Here is a 15,276-nt window from a genome sequence, read left to right as displayed (position 1 = left end):
TAGTTCTCTCTCTAGATGCAATTTTATTTTAGAAAACCATACCCTGGGGAGGAATGCAGTAATTAAAGAAAACAGAAACCAAGAAATACTTTTCCCATACCAATCACCAAATTATTAAAAACAAACAAAAAAACCACCCACTGAGGTATAAAAACATAAAATGTCAAACTAAAAACAAGCAAACTAAACCCAGTGACACTATAAACAATCCAAACTTTGATAGATGTAAAATCTGTCAAAAATGTAAAACATTCTCTCTACTCTGAAACCCCTGAATTTATTTTTACCCAAACCTTAAAATGATTCAGACTTCTTATCACATTCTTTTTACCAGGCTACTGAAACACAACTGAGGCTTTTTCTGAAAGACTGGCTTAGGTGTGTCAATATTACAACTTGACCCACCAGCTTTGCCAATTACACCTCCTCCTACCCTTCATTAGATAACTCGAGACACCCATATTAACAACAGATAGAGGCCAAGAGGAATGTCCCCCTGACAACCTGAGTAGGAGAGAAATAACACAATGAAAGTGAAAAGAGTTACTGTGATTATTCAACAGCATTCTGGATGCTGACCCTACAAATCTGATTCTATATTGAAAGTACCTACTACAGATATTCTCCAAATATCAGTGAGAGAAGGAAGGGAGTGGAAGGGATTGGGGGTGGGGGGGGAGGAGGAAGGAAAACTCCTGTGTGGGAGATCTGTCAGGGAAAGAAACATGAAAATAGATTGAAAAAATGGAGGGAGGGGACAGGGCAATGAGGGATCTAGGGAGTTGAAGGGAAGGGGAGTCTGGAAATGAAGTAACTAAAGATGAAGACGTCTACATGGATGAAGATTTGGAAGATCAAGGGTAAGGAAAGCTGAATCAAAGCTAGAGGAAACTAAAGGAGGGCAGAAAATTAAAAATACTAAGAGAAAGAGGTCTAAGAAAAATACAAGACATAGGAGAAACCTCGGAAAGGAAGACTGAAGAATCTGAAAACATTGTGGGGTAGGAAACCTGAGAGAGCTAAGTTCAGGGCAAAAGGGTGATAAAAATGAGGGTAGGCATCATTGAATGTAGTTCCTTAGTTAATAAGTATTTGCAGAATGAAGATGATGGAAAGAAAGGACTAAAGGGTTACTTCAAGGGCTACTCCCAGAGAGCCGGGGGAGGGAGAAGAGGTGAATGCACTGGAAAGGGATCTTCTGTTGGAAAGTTGCTGAGGAGGAAATGGCTTAGAGAGATTGGATGGGAATTAATCATGGAGGATACAGGCCAGGAAAAGAAGGGAAACAGCCAAAGAGGGTCCCAGATGATAAATGGAAAATATTCCCGGGGGGTTTTAAGAATCACAGATTCAGAACAGGAAGGAGATTGTCAAATCAAATCAAATCTGCTTATTTTACAAAAGAAATTACTGCGGAAAAACTTGCCTCCTAGAGTACTATTAACAGGCAGGGGCAACATGCAAAAAGTTTCAGGTCCTCTAATTCCAAATCCAGAGTTCTCTTCTATTCTGGGCTACCTGGATTTTTTTTTTTTTTTTTTTTGGAGGGGTTGGGAGGTAGGGAGTCGATCCAGAGAAATAAGAGCTGGATGAGATGACACATTCGGGAGATGGCCAAGGTTAGATAGAGGGCCGGCAGACGTATCCCCATCCGATCAGTGTGTTTGGGGGAGGAGGTAGGAATTCCGAACAGGGGAAGCCGGGGATGGGTCTACCAAAGAAAGGTGGGGGCACCGAAGGGCACATACAAGGGTGGGGGACCACGGAGGAACACATATTTGGGGGGGGGGGACGGCTACGTGCCGGGGAGCCACAGGGAGATCTGGGCAGAAGAGAAGAGGGCGAGAGGCGGGTACGAGGACAGGGAGAAGAGATGGAAGAAGCCCAGAGTGCAGAAAGGAGTCAAGGGCTAAGGGGGCTGGGGGCGGAGCCCCGAGGGGCGGGCTGGACCAGAGGCGGGGCCGGGCGGCCTGTCCGTCCGTCAGTCAGCCAGTCAGTCAGTCGACCGGTCTAACAGTCTGGGCCTCCGTCCCTGCTCTCCGCCCGCCTGGGCTACCTTGGCTGGCAGGATCCATGTCCGGGCCGTATGCGGGGCAAGGGCCGAGGCCAAGCTTGGGGTCCGTCACTTCCACTCGGTCTCTAGAAGTCTCGGAGCCACTGCAGCCGCTACCACTGCACGTAATTCCACCCGCTGCCACTCACTTCCCCTGGGGGGGGCCCCTAGCTGCGCTCTGGCCCCACCTTCCTCCGGAATCATCCAATGAGAGCATCCTCCGGCCACGTCCGCACTCCAATTCCGTCTTTCTGATAGGCGAGTGTCGGGTCACGTGACACGGACAAGGCAGGTGGGGTTTGGGGGTAGTCCGGCCCAGGTCGCATTCACCATTGAGATGAGCTTGCTCTGGGCTAGAAAGGCAGGAAAGGCGTCCAGATGAGGGTAGTGTGGGGACTCGGAGGACTCCGCAGTGTGTGGATCCTAGCTTGTTTTCTGTGGTTGGGCTGCAGTCTCCTTCGCCTGAACCTCATCTCCCCCTAACTCGTTCAGTTTTAGGTCTTCCTCCAGGCCACACCAGCGCGAGCGTTCCCAGCCACATCTCGCGGGGAAAGTAGCTTGGAAGTTTCCCAGACTTCTCCACGAGACTTTCCCCCTCTTCCCGGCCTTCGCTGTCATCAATCTTCTCCAAGTTGGATCTGCACCCGCAAACCCCCCACTTCTTCCATCGGGTGCCTCCGTCTTGTAGGCGGACTTAGTGACCTTTCAGGGCTAGGGGAATTGGGGGATCCCACTGCTAAGAAATGGAAGATATTTTTCATTCAGTCCAATAAACAAGGTTAATCCTTGAAGACTGGCTGTTTTTCCTTAGTATCCCTCTCACACTTACCTTGCACTTAGATGCTTCATAAAAAGCTTTGGGGATTTAATTTTAATGTAGTACGATATTGTGCAGAGGCAAGAAGCTGAATGGAGAGGTGGATAGACAGCTGTGGCTTGAGTCATGATCTGATTTCAAATCCAGCCTCTGGTACCTACTTGCTATATGACCTTGAAGTCTTTTTACCTCTCGGTGCCCCAGGCATTCTTAAGACTCCATTTTAGTGAGCAAATGGATTTCTGCATCAGAGTTTCCTCTATAGGCTTTTCTTACACAGGTTGGATGTCAAAGAAAATGTAATGACACTGTGCTTGAACTTGATTCTTTATTTTGTGATTCAGGAAAAGATGTCTCACTTCAAAATTTCCTCCACTAAATAAGGGCAATACTATTTTATCCTATTTTATGAGTTTTTTTTTTTTTTTTGGGGGGGGGGAATATGGTATTTCATTTACATCAATTATCCTGATAAAAGTTTTGGTACCTAGAAACAATTAACACCAATTGGATAATGGTGAAGTTGTGAATCATTACAACCATTTTAGAAAGTTATTTGGAGTTATGCGATTAAAGTGATTAAAATGTATGTACTTTTTGAGATTGCATTGCTAGGCTTATTTATATCCCAAGTAAGTTATTGAGGAGAATGTTCCCGTACACACCAAAATTTATAGAAATCCTTTTTGTGATAATTAGAAACAAAATAGATGCTCATCAAATGAAGAATGGCTACACAAATTAGGGTACCTTATTGTTTTAATTTTTATTTTTTATTAAAGTTTTTTATTTACAAAACATATACATGGGTAATTTTTCAACATTGACTCTTGCAAAATCTTCTGTTCCAAATTTTCCTCTCCTTTCCCCCAGCCCCCTTCCCTAGTTGGCAGGTAGTTCAATACATTAAATATGTTAAAGTATATGTTAAATCCAATATATGTATACATATTTATACAGTTATCTTGCTGCACAAGAAAAATCAGATCAAGAAGGAAGAAAAAAACTACAAAAGGAAACAAAACGCAAGCAAAACATAGAGAGTGAGAATGCTGTGTTGTGGTTCACACTTAGTGCGCATGGTCCTCTTTCTGGGTGCAGATGGCTCTCTGCATCATAAGATCATTGGAACTGGCCTCAATCATCTCATTGTTGGAAAGAGTCGCATTCATCAGAATTGATCGACATATAGTCTTGTTGTTGTGTATAATGATCTCCTGGTTCTGCTCATTTTACTTAGAATCAGTTCATGTAAGTCTCTCCAATCCTCTCTGAAATAATCCTGCTGGTTTCTTACAGAACAATAATATTACATAACATTCATATACCATAACTTATTCAGCAATCCTCCAATTGATGAGCATCCATTCAATTTCCAGTTTCTAGCCATTATAAAGAAGGCTGCCACAAACATTTTTGCATATGTGGGTCCCTTTTCTCCTTTAAGATCTCTTTGGGATATAAGCCCAGTAGAAATACTATTGGATCAAAGGGTATGCACAGTTTGATAATTTTTTGAGCATAGTTGCAATTTGCTCTCCAGATGGTTGGATCCTTTCACAGTTCCACCAATAATGTATCAGTGTCCCAGTTTTCCCCCACACCTCCATAATTATATTTTCCTGTCATCTTAGTCAATCTGACAAAAGTGTAATGGTATTTCAGAGTTGTCTTAATTTGTATTTCTTTGATCAATAGTGATTTGGAGCACCTTTTCATATGACTAGAAATAGTTTCAATTTCTTCATCTGAAAATTGTTCATATCTTTTGACCATTTATCAATTGGAGAATGGCTTGAACTATTTTAAATTAGAGTCAATTCTGTATATATTTTAGAAATGAGGCCTTGATCAGAACCTTTGAATATAAAAAATGTTTTCCTAATTTATTGCCTTCTTTCTAATCTTGTCTGCATTAGTTTTGTTTGTACAAAAACTTTTTAACTTAATATATCAAAATTATCTATTTTGTGATCAATAATGATCTCTAGTTCTTCTTTGGTCACAAATTCCTTCCTCCTCCACAGATCGGAGAGGTAAACTATTTTATTTTCTTCAGATTATATCCCAGGTACTCCTGTCCTGACTTGATCCATGGGATAATTTTTTTTTTCCTGAGGCAATTGAGGTTAAGTGACTTGCTCAGGGTCACATAGCTAGGAAGTCTGAGATCAGATTTGAACTGAGGTCCTCCTGACTTCAGGACTTGTGTTCTATCCACTGTAGTACCTAGCTGCCCCGTATCCTATGTTCTTCTACTTTGTTTATTATATCATTTTTTATGTCTAGATCATGAACCCATTTCAATCTTATCTTGGTATATGCTGTTAGATGTGGGTCAATGCCTAGTTTCTGCCATATTAGTTTTCAATTTTCCCAGCAATTTTTGTTAAATAGTGAATTCTTATCCCCAAGCTAGGGTTTTTGTGTTTATCAAACACTAGATTGCTATAGTTATTGACTATTTTGTTCTGTGAATCTAACCTATTCCACTGATCAACTACTCTGTTTCTTAACCAGTACCAAATAGTTTTGATAATCACTGCTTTATAATATAGTTTTAGATATAGTACAGCTAGGCCACCTTCATTTGCTTTTCTTTTCATTAATTCCCTTGAAATTTTTGACCTTTTGTTCTTCCAGATGAATTTTGTTGTTATTTTTTCTAGGTCAGTAAAATAGTTTCTTGGGAGTTTGATTGGTATAGCACTAAATAAATAGATTTGTTTAATATAATAATTTGTTTAAATAATATTGTTATCTTTATTATATTCATTTGACCTATCCAAGAGCATTTGATATTTTTCCAATTATTTAGATCTGACTTTATTTGTGTGGAAAGTGTTTTGTAGTTTTGCTCATATAGTTCCTGACTCTCCCTTGGCAGATAAATTCCCAAATATTTTATCCTATCAACAGTTATTTAAATGGAATTTCTCTTTGTATCTCTTGCTGTTGGATTTTGTTAGTGATGTATAAAAATGTTGACGATTTATATGGATTTATTTTTGTATCCTGCAACTTTGCTAAAGTTATAGATTACTTTTAGTGTTTGACAAACCCAAAGACCCCAGTTTTGGGGATAAGAACGCATTATTTGACAAAAATTGCTGGGAAAATTGGAAATTAATATGGCAGAAACTAGGCATTGACCCACACTTAACACCATACACCAAGATAAGGTCAAAATGGGTTCATGACCTAGGCATAAAGAACGAGATTATAAATAAATTGGAAGAGCATAGGATAGTTTACCTCTCAGACCTGTGGAAAAGGAAGGAATTTATGACCAAAGAAGAACTAGAAATCACTATTGACTACAAAATAGAAAATTTTGATTATATCAAATTGAAAAGTTTTTGTACAGACAAAACTAATACAGGCAAGATTAGAAGGGAAACAATAAACTGGGAAAACATTTTTACAGTCAAAGGTTATGATAAAGGCCTCATTTCCAAAATATATAGAGAATTGACTCTAATTTGTAAGAAATCAAGCCATTCTCCAATTGATAAATGGTCAAAGGATATGAACAGACAATTCTTAGACAAAGAAATTAAAACTATTTCTAGCCATATGAAAATATGCTCCAAATCATCATTAATCAGAGAAATGCAAATTAAGACAACTCTGAGATACCACTACACACCTGTCAGATTGGCTAGAATGACAGGGAAAGATAATGCGGAATGTTGGAGGGGATGTGGGAAAACAGGGACACTGATATACTGTTGGTGGAATTGTGAACACATGCAGCCATTCTGGAGACCAATTTGGAACTATGCTCAAAAAGTTATCAAACTGTGCATACTCTTTGATCCAGCAGTGTTTCTACTGGGCTTATGCCCCAAAGAGATACTAAAGAAGGGAAAGGGACCTATATGTGCCAAAATGTTTGTGGCAGCCCTGTTTGTAGTGGCTAGAAGCTGCAAAATGAATGGATGCCCATCAATTGGAGAATGGTTAAGTAAATTGTGGTATATGAATGTTATGGAATATTATTGTTCTGTAAGAAATGACCAGCAGGATGAATACAGAGAGGATTGGCGAGACTTACACGAACTGATGCTGAGTGAAATGAGCAGAACCAGGAGATCATTATATACCTCAACAACAATACTGTATGAGGATGTATTCTGATGGAAGTGGATTTCTTTGACAAAGAGAAAATCTAACTCAGTTTCAATTGATCAAGGATGGACAGAAGCAGCTTCACCCAAAGAAAGAACACTGGGAAATCAATGTAAACTGCTTGCATTTTTGTTTTTCTTCCTGGGTTATTTCTACCTTCTGAATCCAATTCTCCCTGAGCAACAAGAGAACTGTTCGGTTCTGCACACATATACTGTATCTAAGATACACTGTAATCTATTTAACATATATAGGACTGCTTGCCATCTGGGGGAGGGGGTGGAGGGAGGGAAGGGAAAAATGGGAACAGAAGTGAGTGCAAGGGATAATGTTGTAAAAAATTACCCTGGCATGGGTTCTGTCAATAAAAAGTTATTTAAAAATAAATAAATAAAATAAAAATAAAAATAAATAGATTACTTCTAATAGTTTTTTAGTTGATTTTTCTAGGGGTCTCTAAATGTACTATAATACCATCTGCAAAGAGTGATAATTTAATTTCCCCATGTCCTACTTTAATTCCTTTAATCTCTTTTTCTTTTATTGTCAAGGCTAGCATTTCTAATATGATATTGAATAGTAATGGTGATAGTGGGCAACCTTGTTTCACCCCTGATCTAATTGGGAATGGTTCCAGTTTATCCCCATTACATAGAATGCTTACTGATGGTTTTTAATGGATGCTACTTACTATTTTAAGGAAAAGTCCACTTATTCCTATAATCTCTAGTTTTTTTTATATGAATGTGTGTTGGATTTTAGCAAATGCTTTTTCTGCATCTATTGAGATAATAATATAGTTTTTATTAATTTGGTTATTGATATAGTCAATTATGCTAATAGTTTTCCTAATACTGAATCAGCCCTGCATTCCTGGTATAAATCCTATTTGGTCATGGTGTATTATCCTGGGGATGATTTTCTGTAATCTTTTTGCTAATATTTTATTTAAGATTTTGGCATCAATATTCATTAGGGAGATTGGTCTATAATTTTCTTTCTCTGTTTTGGGGTTTAAGTATCGGTACCGTGTGTGTCATAAAAAGAATTTGGTAGGAGTCCTTCATTCCCTATTTTTTCAAATAGTTTATATAGTATTGGAGTTAATTGTTCTTTAAATGTTTGGTAGAATTCATATGTAAATATGGTACCTTATTGTAATGGGATATTACTTCACTGTAAGAAATTATGAATATGATGAAAGCAGAGAAAAGTGGAAAGATATACATGTACTAGTGCAGAATGAAGTAAGCAGAGTCAAGAAAACAGTATATACAATGGCTATAAAAATGTTAACAGAAAGAACCATGACCAAAAAAAAAGTTAATATTGCAAAATTACAAAGAATTACATGGTCAAAAGATACTCCTGTTCCACTCCATGGTGGAATATCCATGATTGTGAAACATGTTTGTTGTCTGTGGCTATCAAAGAAGACCAAAGTGACATCACTGATAGAATGAAGTTACACTGTATCCTAATGTAGCTGATCAGACCAATATAAGCTTGGAATGCTCTGCCACTATTGCACACAAATAGTCCATATGAACATTTGGGGTAGCCTCTCTAATTTTGCACATTTCCCATTTCCTTTGGGCTGATTCAATTTTGCTTTGCTCATAGAGTACAGCATCTTCTCTGATGAGGGGATGCTAGGCAGGGCAGTCCTGTGCCAATGTCTCCCATGTCATACAATGAATTCTAAAGTTCCTAAGATATACCTTGAGAGTGTCCCTTTTCGGACCACCTTGTGAGTGCTTGCCCTGTGTGAATTCTCCATAAAATAATTTGTTTGGCAAGTATACATTTAATATTCAAACAATGTGGCCAGCCCATTTTTTATTTTTCATTTATAAATCTCATGTTATGTAAGATAATTTTCTGACAGAGGAAAGGGGAAGGGATGATGAGGAAAATCTTGATGATGTAAAAAAACACCAGTAAAAACTTATTTAAAAAGAAAAAGTATAGTGATGCCATTAAGAAAAATGCATTTCAGACAAGATTAGGCAAGTTTAGGGTAGTATAGTTATTACAAGGTTTGGGGTTTTTTTTTTTTTTTGCCCCAATGAGGAAATGAGAGAAAAGGAAAGCAAATGCTTGATAATTGAAATATTGATTTTAAATAACTATAATTCAATTTTTAAAAGAGAACTGAAATAAGGAACAGATTTTTATGAAGAAGGTATTTTATTTAAATATATTAAAAATATATTTAAAATACTGGCAGAACATTTAAGTAAGGTTGTCCATTTGTTAAATAGAAATAAAAGAGATTGGTATTGGAATCACAGATTTTAGGAGGGATCTGCATAAAACTATTAATCGAAGCCATTATGTTAGATGAAGTTGAAAGATAAAAGAAAAGGAAAGGGCAAAAGAAGAACTTTGGGGGCAAAAAGGAAAAATAAAGAAAGAAATGAGCTAGGAAATTCCATTTCACCTCTTTCTCTTGGAATCCTTAGTTCCATTTAAGGTTCTGCTCAAATGCCACCTCCTAAGGGTCTTTCTGATGATACCCAGTTATTAAGTGTTCCCTGCCAAAATTCCTTTTTTTTTTTTTTTTTTTTTTTTTTTGGTTTGGATCTCCAGTTTCATCAGTATAAGAAGCTTCCCTGTGAGAAAATTTGCTCTGTCACTGAAGATCTGGAATTACTCTGCAATTTATATTCTTAGAGTTTACTTGAGACTCTTGAGAGATTAAATATCAATAGTTTGTATAAAAAGTGGGACTTGACTCCAGACCTTCCTGGCTCCAAGACTAGGCTTCTATCCAAGTTAACAGAAGGTTTTTTAAACAATTTGTATTTATTTTGTATTTATTTAATCAACAGGTACTTATTACCAACTATTTTGTATTTACTTAATTAACAGGTACTTATTACCTACTATATTCCTGGCATTGTGCTATGTATTGGGTGTACAATTGCAATGAATGGAACACCTTGAAAAGATCTTAAATCTTAATAATGGAAACAGTATACATATATACTCATACATATACATATGTATGTATGTCTATATAGATAAAACACAAAGAGAATAAAATATCAAATAGTTTGAGAGGGAGGGCTTTAGCAAATGAGAAATTGGTTCCATGTAGAAAGTGATGCATTTGCTGCATCTTGAAGGAAGAGATATTTAAAGTAGACATAAAGAGGAAGTGTACCCTATACTATTTAAAGTAGACATAAAGGGGAAGTGTACCTTAGACTGGGAGACAGCCATTACAAAGACATGGAGATGAGAAATGGAGTATTGTGTTAAAAACTAAGAGAAAGTTGAAATTTATTTGAATATAAGTTTTGCATCAAACCAGAGAGGGAATGCAAGGAAGCTGGAAAAATTGGTGGGGACAGTTTTCAAAGGAAGAAATGTAAATCAACAATTATATAAAAATATTGCAAATTGTTACTAATAAAAATACAAATTCAAACAATTGTATCACTTCATATCCATCAAATTGGTCAAGATGATAAGAGATAGAAGTAGCTATAAGGAAATTCTAAATGAGTTTCCTCAATCAGCTTGAGATTATAGAAACATACTCTTATTTGGAGTCATTTCAGGTACACTTTTCAATGAAATCTATCTTTTTCTACTGTGGTACAGGTTGAGTTCCACCTCCTGGATTCCATATCTTCTTTCAAATACCAGCTACTGTCCTACCATGTATAGGAAGCCTTTCCTACCTCCTCCACTTAATTCTAGTGCCTTTCTTTTGGTGATTATTTTCAATTTATCCTGCATATAGTTTGCACATAGTTGTTTTCATCTTGTCTTCCCTATTAGATTGTAAGTTCCTTCAGCAAGAACTGTCTTTTGCCTTTCTATCTTCTTTCTTAGCAAATAGTAGATACTTAATAAATGTTTACTGACTGACTGGGGCTTCCTCCTGATCATTGACTGACTTCACATCTGATTTCTTTTGGTCTAAAAAAGAAAATTGCTTGATTTTTCACGTCTTCCTTTGTCATTTTTTTCCTTTTATGCCTTCTTTCATACAACAATGATGGAAAGAAATTTCTTTCTTCTAACACCCAGAAGCAGTTGATGCTATTGCACAGAACCTTATAGAAGAGATGTCCCAGTTTAACAGACAGCAGTAATTCTGACACTGAAAGTTCCCTACTGAAGCACTAGGAAGAAATATACATATGTCTGTGCCCACTCAGCTGAGAGAGGAATTCTCATGTCTGGGTGCTGCCTGGGGAGAATTTAAATTCTGAGAGACCTTTGAGTTGAGTTTTGATACCAGACATTCCATAGAGAAATAGATTTTTTGTTTTTTGTTTTTTTTTTTTTAGTATTGTGTTCCTTGGGGAAAAAAAAGAAAATGAATTTAGCTCCTGAGCAGCATCTCATTTAGAGAGCAAAATGAATTACTTGAATAGATCCAGTCCAACAACAACAAAAGTTTACTTAATCAGAAGTCCCCAAACAATGTGTACCTTCCAGGAAAAGTAATAGTAACTGAGCAGCACTGTGAGTCTGAGGGGAAAATTATGTACATTCTTGTGTTACAGGGATTTCATTAGAATATAAGGGTATCAATTTAATGACAACATCATCATTATTATGGGAGAAGGCACCCACTAGTGTGTTTTGTGAGCAATTTGAGTATTCAATGAATTTCTGAGTAAGATCATGAATTGCTCTGGGTCTTTTATATCTGGAGGAGAGTTGATCTTTGACTAAACTTTGAGATCAGAAGGCCCAGAATATAGTCATAGATGCTGCTGTTATTCAGTTGTTTTAATTCTTTCTGACTCTCTGTGATCCCATTTGGAGTTTTCTTAGCAAAGACATTGGAATGGTTTGCCATTTCCTTCTTCAGCTCAATTTACAGTTGAGAAAACTGAGGCAGAGTTAATTAACTTGCCTTGGTTAATATAGCTAGTAAGTGTCTGAGGCCAAATTTGAACTCAGCTTTTCCTGAAACCAGATCTGGTACCCTATTCACTGTTCCACTTAGCTGCCCCAGTCACAGATAGTGAAAAGTAAATATGAAGTGTTAAGCTAGTTGTTAAGATGGAACCAGATCTGGTGATGGCTTTACAAAGTTCAAAAAAATCACTTGACTTTTATAGACTATATATGCAAAAGATTGGTCCCATCCCTGAGTGACTTAAAAGAAAATTGAAGAGTTTGATAACAAGTCAGTTTGGATGAGTTCAGGCCAGGTCTAGCTTTGTGATGTGGTGTTCTATGTTAAAGGACCATAGAGAGAAAATAGGACATTTTTCTGTCCTCCTCATACCCTTATTGGCTATGGCATCTCGCAGATGAATTTACCCACTAGGAGACAGAATTCTCCACTTCAAGAGAATCTGAAGCGTGATTATGGAAGCAGAGCTAAATATTTTCTATAAAGATATGCAGTGGAAACGCTGCTGGATCAAAGAGTATAGACAATTTGATAACTTTTTGAGCATAGTTTCAAATTGCTCTACAGAATGGCTGGATCCGTTCACAACTCCACCAACAATGTATTAGTGTCCCAGTTTTCCCACATCCCTCCAACATTCGTCATCTTTTCCTGTCATCTTAGTCAATCTGAGAGGGTTATCAAACTGTCCATTCCCTTTGATTCAGCAGTTTTTCTATTGGGCTTATATCCCAAAGAGATCTTAAAGGAGGGAAAGGGACCTGTATGTGCAAAAATGTTTGTGGCAGCCCTTTTTGTAGTGGCTAGAAACTGGAAACTGAGTGGATGCCCATCAGTTGGAGAATGGCTGAGTAAATTGTGGTATATGAATGTAATGGAATATTATTGTTCTGTAAGAAACAATCAGCAGGATGATTTGAGAGAGACCTGGAGAGAGTTACATGAACTTAAATGAAATGAGCAGAACCAGGAAATCATTATACCTGACAACAAGATTATGTGATGATCAATTCTGATGGACGGGACTCTCCAACAATGAGATGATGATCTTGTGATGAAAAGAACCATCTGCACCCAGAGAGAGGACTGTGAGAACTAAGTGTGCATCACAACATAGCATTCTCACTCTTTTTATTATTGTTTGCTTGCATTTTTTTCTTATTTTTTTTCCTTTTTGATCTGATTTTTCTTGTGCATCAAAATTATTGTATAAATATATACACATATATTGAATTTAACATATTTTAACATGTTTAACATATATTGGATTACTTACTATCTAGGGGAGAGGGGGGAGGAGGGGAAAATTTGGAACACAAGGTTTTGTAAAGGTCAATGTTGAAAAAATATCCATGCATATGTTTTGAAAATAAAAAGCTTTAATTAAAAAAAAAAAAAGATATACAGTGACTCAAGGAAGGAGGCCTTTTCAAGAAGTATGATCCCTTAGTAATAGAGAATACACCATAAATTCAAGGGATATTTCTTCTAGCTGATTGGAATTGAACTTTGAAGAAATGAAAATGCAGGAAGCCCAGATGAACAACTTCCTGGCCTCCCCCCCAAGACACACACACACACACACCTGCAACAGAGGTAAACAGCCTTGAAGAAATAGTAATCAGACTCAATAAGAAGAGAAAAGTACATCAGGGATTCTATAGTACTGAAGGGGTGAATGGCCTTGTCTACTGTATTCCCTACATGTATATCTCAATACTTTATAGGTTCTACAGGTGTGTTTTTATTATAAATGTATGCTGATATCATAGGTATGTATATTTATAGGTTAGTAGGTCCCAGATTTAGAGAGAATATGTTATATCTTTTGTTTTTAATCTATCATCTGATCTTTGAGTAAAGTATTTCTTAATAAAGAGGATCTCTTAGTAAAGAGCTTGGAGTTTTGTCTACTAGACTACTATTAATGGAAATACCTTGGTGGGACCTCAAGATATAGTTTTAGAAATTCAAATCCACTGAATACATATACCTCTAGAACCTATAAGAATAGTAGCTGCCCTTGAGAAGTAAGGTTAAAGTCTTCTGCAGGATAAAGGAAAAATGTCTCACCTGTTGAGGTCCTGGTAGTTAGATGGGCCTTGACAGAGAGAGTCTGAATTATTGTAAATAATCTGGAAGCCTAGTTACTCCCTGTGGCAAGCAGGGAGGAGCACTGACAGGATTAGAAGTAGATTTTTTGAATTGAGTAGGCCTTTTGTAAGTAGGACCATTATTATAGCCCCTTCCCTGGTGGAAGTCTCTGGAAGAATTCCTAACTGAATTCTTTCCATTGACAAAAGCATCATAATTCCACAGTTAACTGTATCCAATCAGAAAACTAAGTTATATAACACCCCACCCCCACCGCCAGGTTATATTTCCCTTATAAAAAACCTACTCTACTAAATTCCCTCACTAACTCTTTTTAGGTGCTAAATCACTTTTAGGGTTAACCCCCAGTCAAGGACTTAATCCCCTTCCTTTCTACTTTGCTAGCTAACACCTATTGGGATCCTAAATTTTAGGGTTTATTTAATCCTTATTAGGGTTAGCCCTGAAATCCCCTCTCTTCCGGAAGCTCCCCTCACTTGCCATACCTTAATGGCATCTCTGCTAGGGAACTTGTCTTTCTCTTTCTTAATGGTGGTTTTTTTTCTTGTTAAAAATCATTACGGATTTAGTCTGTTCTTAGCTGTGTGATAATGTTTTTTGCCCCTTGATTTGGAGGAGGAGGAAGTCTACAAATAATTTTGAGATAATCTGTGACATTGGTTTATAATCCCAGTATACTTTGGGGTATCAATTCATACCCCATCATTTCTATTGGTAACCCCATCATTTCGGTGGCCTAGTATGGGGATAGTCTGACTATACCCCATAAATTCAGTGTACCCAATATATTTAATATTTGTATAGGATCTGGGAACCCCTTTTTATCCACATTTTATTCATATCTAATATATAAACAATTATTTTGACTAAACTTGTGAATTCAGTACTATATATTGCTCTCAGTAAGGAAATTCCTTGCACCTAATGTTAACCTGAAACTAATCTGTATCTTAAGAGTCTTAGTAAGTTGCCAGAGGTATGGAGACAACTGCCTTTCTTGCCCAAGGCAATCAGCCATCCACCAGTATGTGTCAGAGGAACAATCTGAACCCACATCTTCCTGACTTGAAAAAGCTCTCTATTCATTTTGCCATGCTGCCTTTCATAAGATTTATCTTGATTACATCAAAAGATTTGTCTAGAGAAACTTAGGTTGGGGCAATGACCCAAACAGAGAGAATAACCACAAAGGGATCAGCCCCTAAAAGAGAACCTAGCATCTTTTAAGATCCCATCAGTTTTGGTACTTCACCTCACCACTAGTTTCTGTCT

General features: G+C 37.3%; 1 protein-coding gene across 14 annotated transcripts in view; it reads right to left on the bottom strand.

Moving 5' to 3' along the window:
* The window catches only part of TPD52L2 (TPD52 like 2), a 40,908-nt gene extending 26,756 nt beyond the window's left edge, over positions 1–14,152 (bottom strand). For 7 of the 14 annotated variants that reach the window (XM_003757557.4, XM_003757556.4, XM_031951814.1 and 4 more), the window contains exon 1: positions 2,057–2,238. In XM_003757557.4, the coding sequence (XP_003757605.1) occupies positions 2,057–2,075 (19 nt within the window). In that variant the 5' untranslated portion in view covers positions 2,076–2,238. Of the gene's footprint in view, positions 1–2,056; positions 2,243–13,962 lie in introns of those variants that run through there. The other 7 variants (XM_031951813.1, XM_023494427.2, XM_031951815.1 and 4 more) reach the window with 4 other exon arrangements.
* Between the last annotated feature and the right edge of the window lie 1,124 nt (positions 14,153–15,276).

This window comes from Sarcophilus harrisii, chromosome 2 (assembly GCF_902635505.1).
Source record: "Sarcophilus harrisii chromosome 2, mSarHar1.11, whole genome shotgun sequence".
Lineage (NCBI taxonomy): Eukaryota > Metazoa > Chordata > Mammalia > Dasyuromorphia > Dasyuridae > Sarcophilus > Sarcophilus harrisii.
This window is presented reverse-complemented; position numbering and strand designations above follow the sequence as displayed.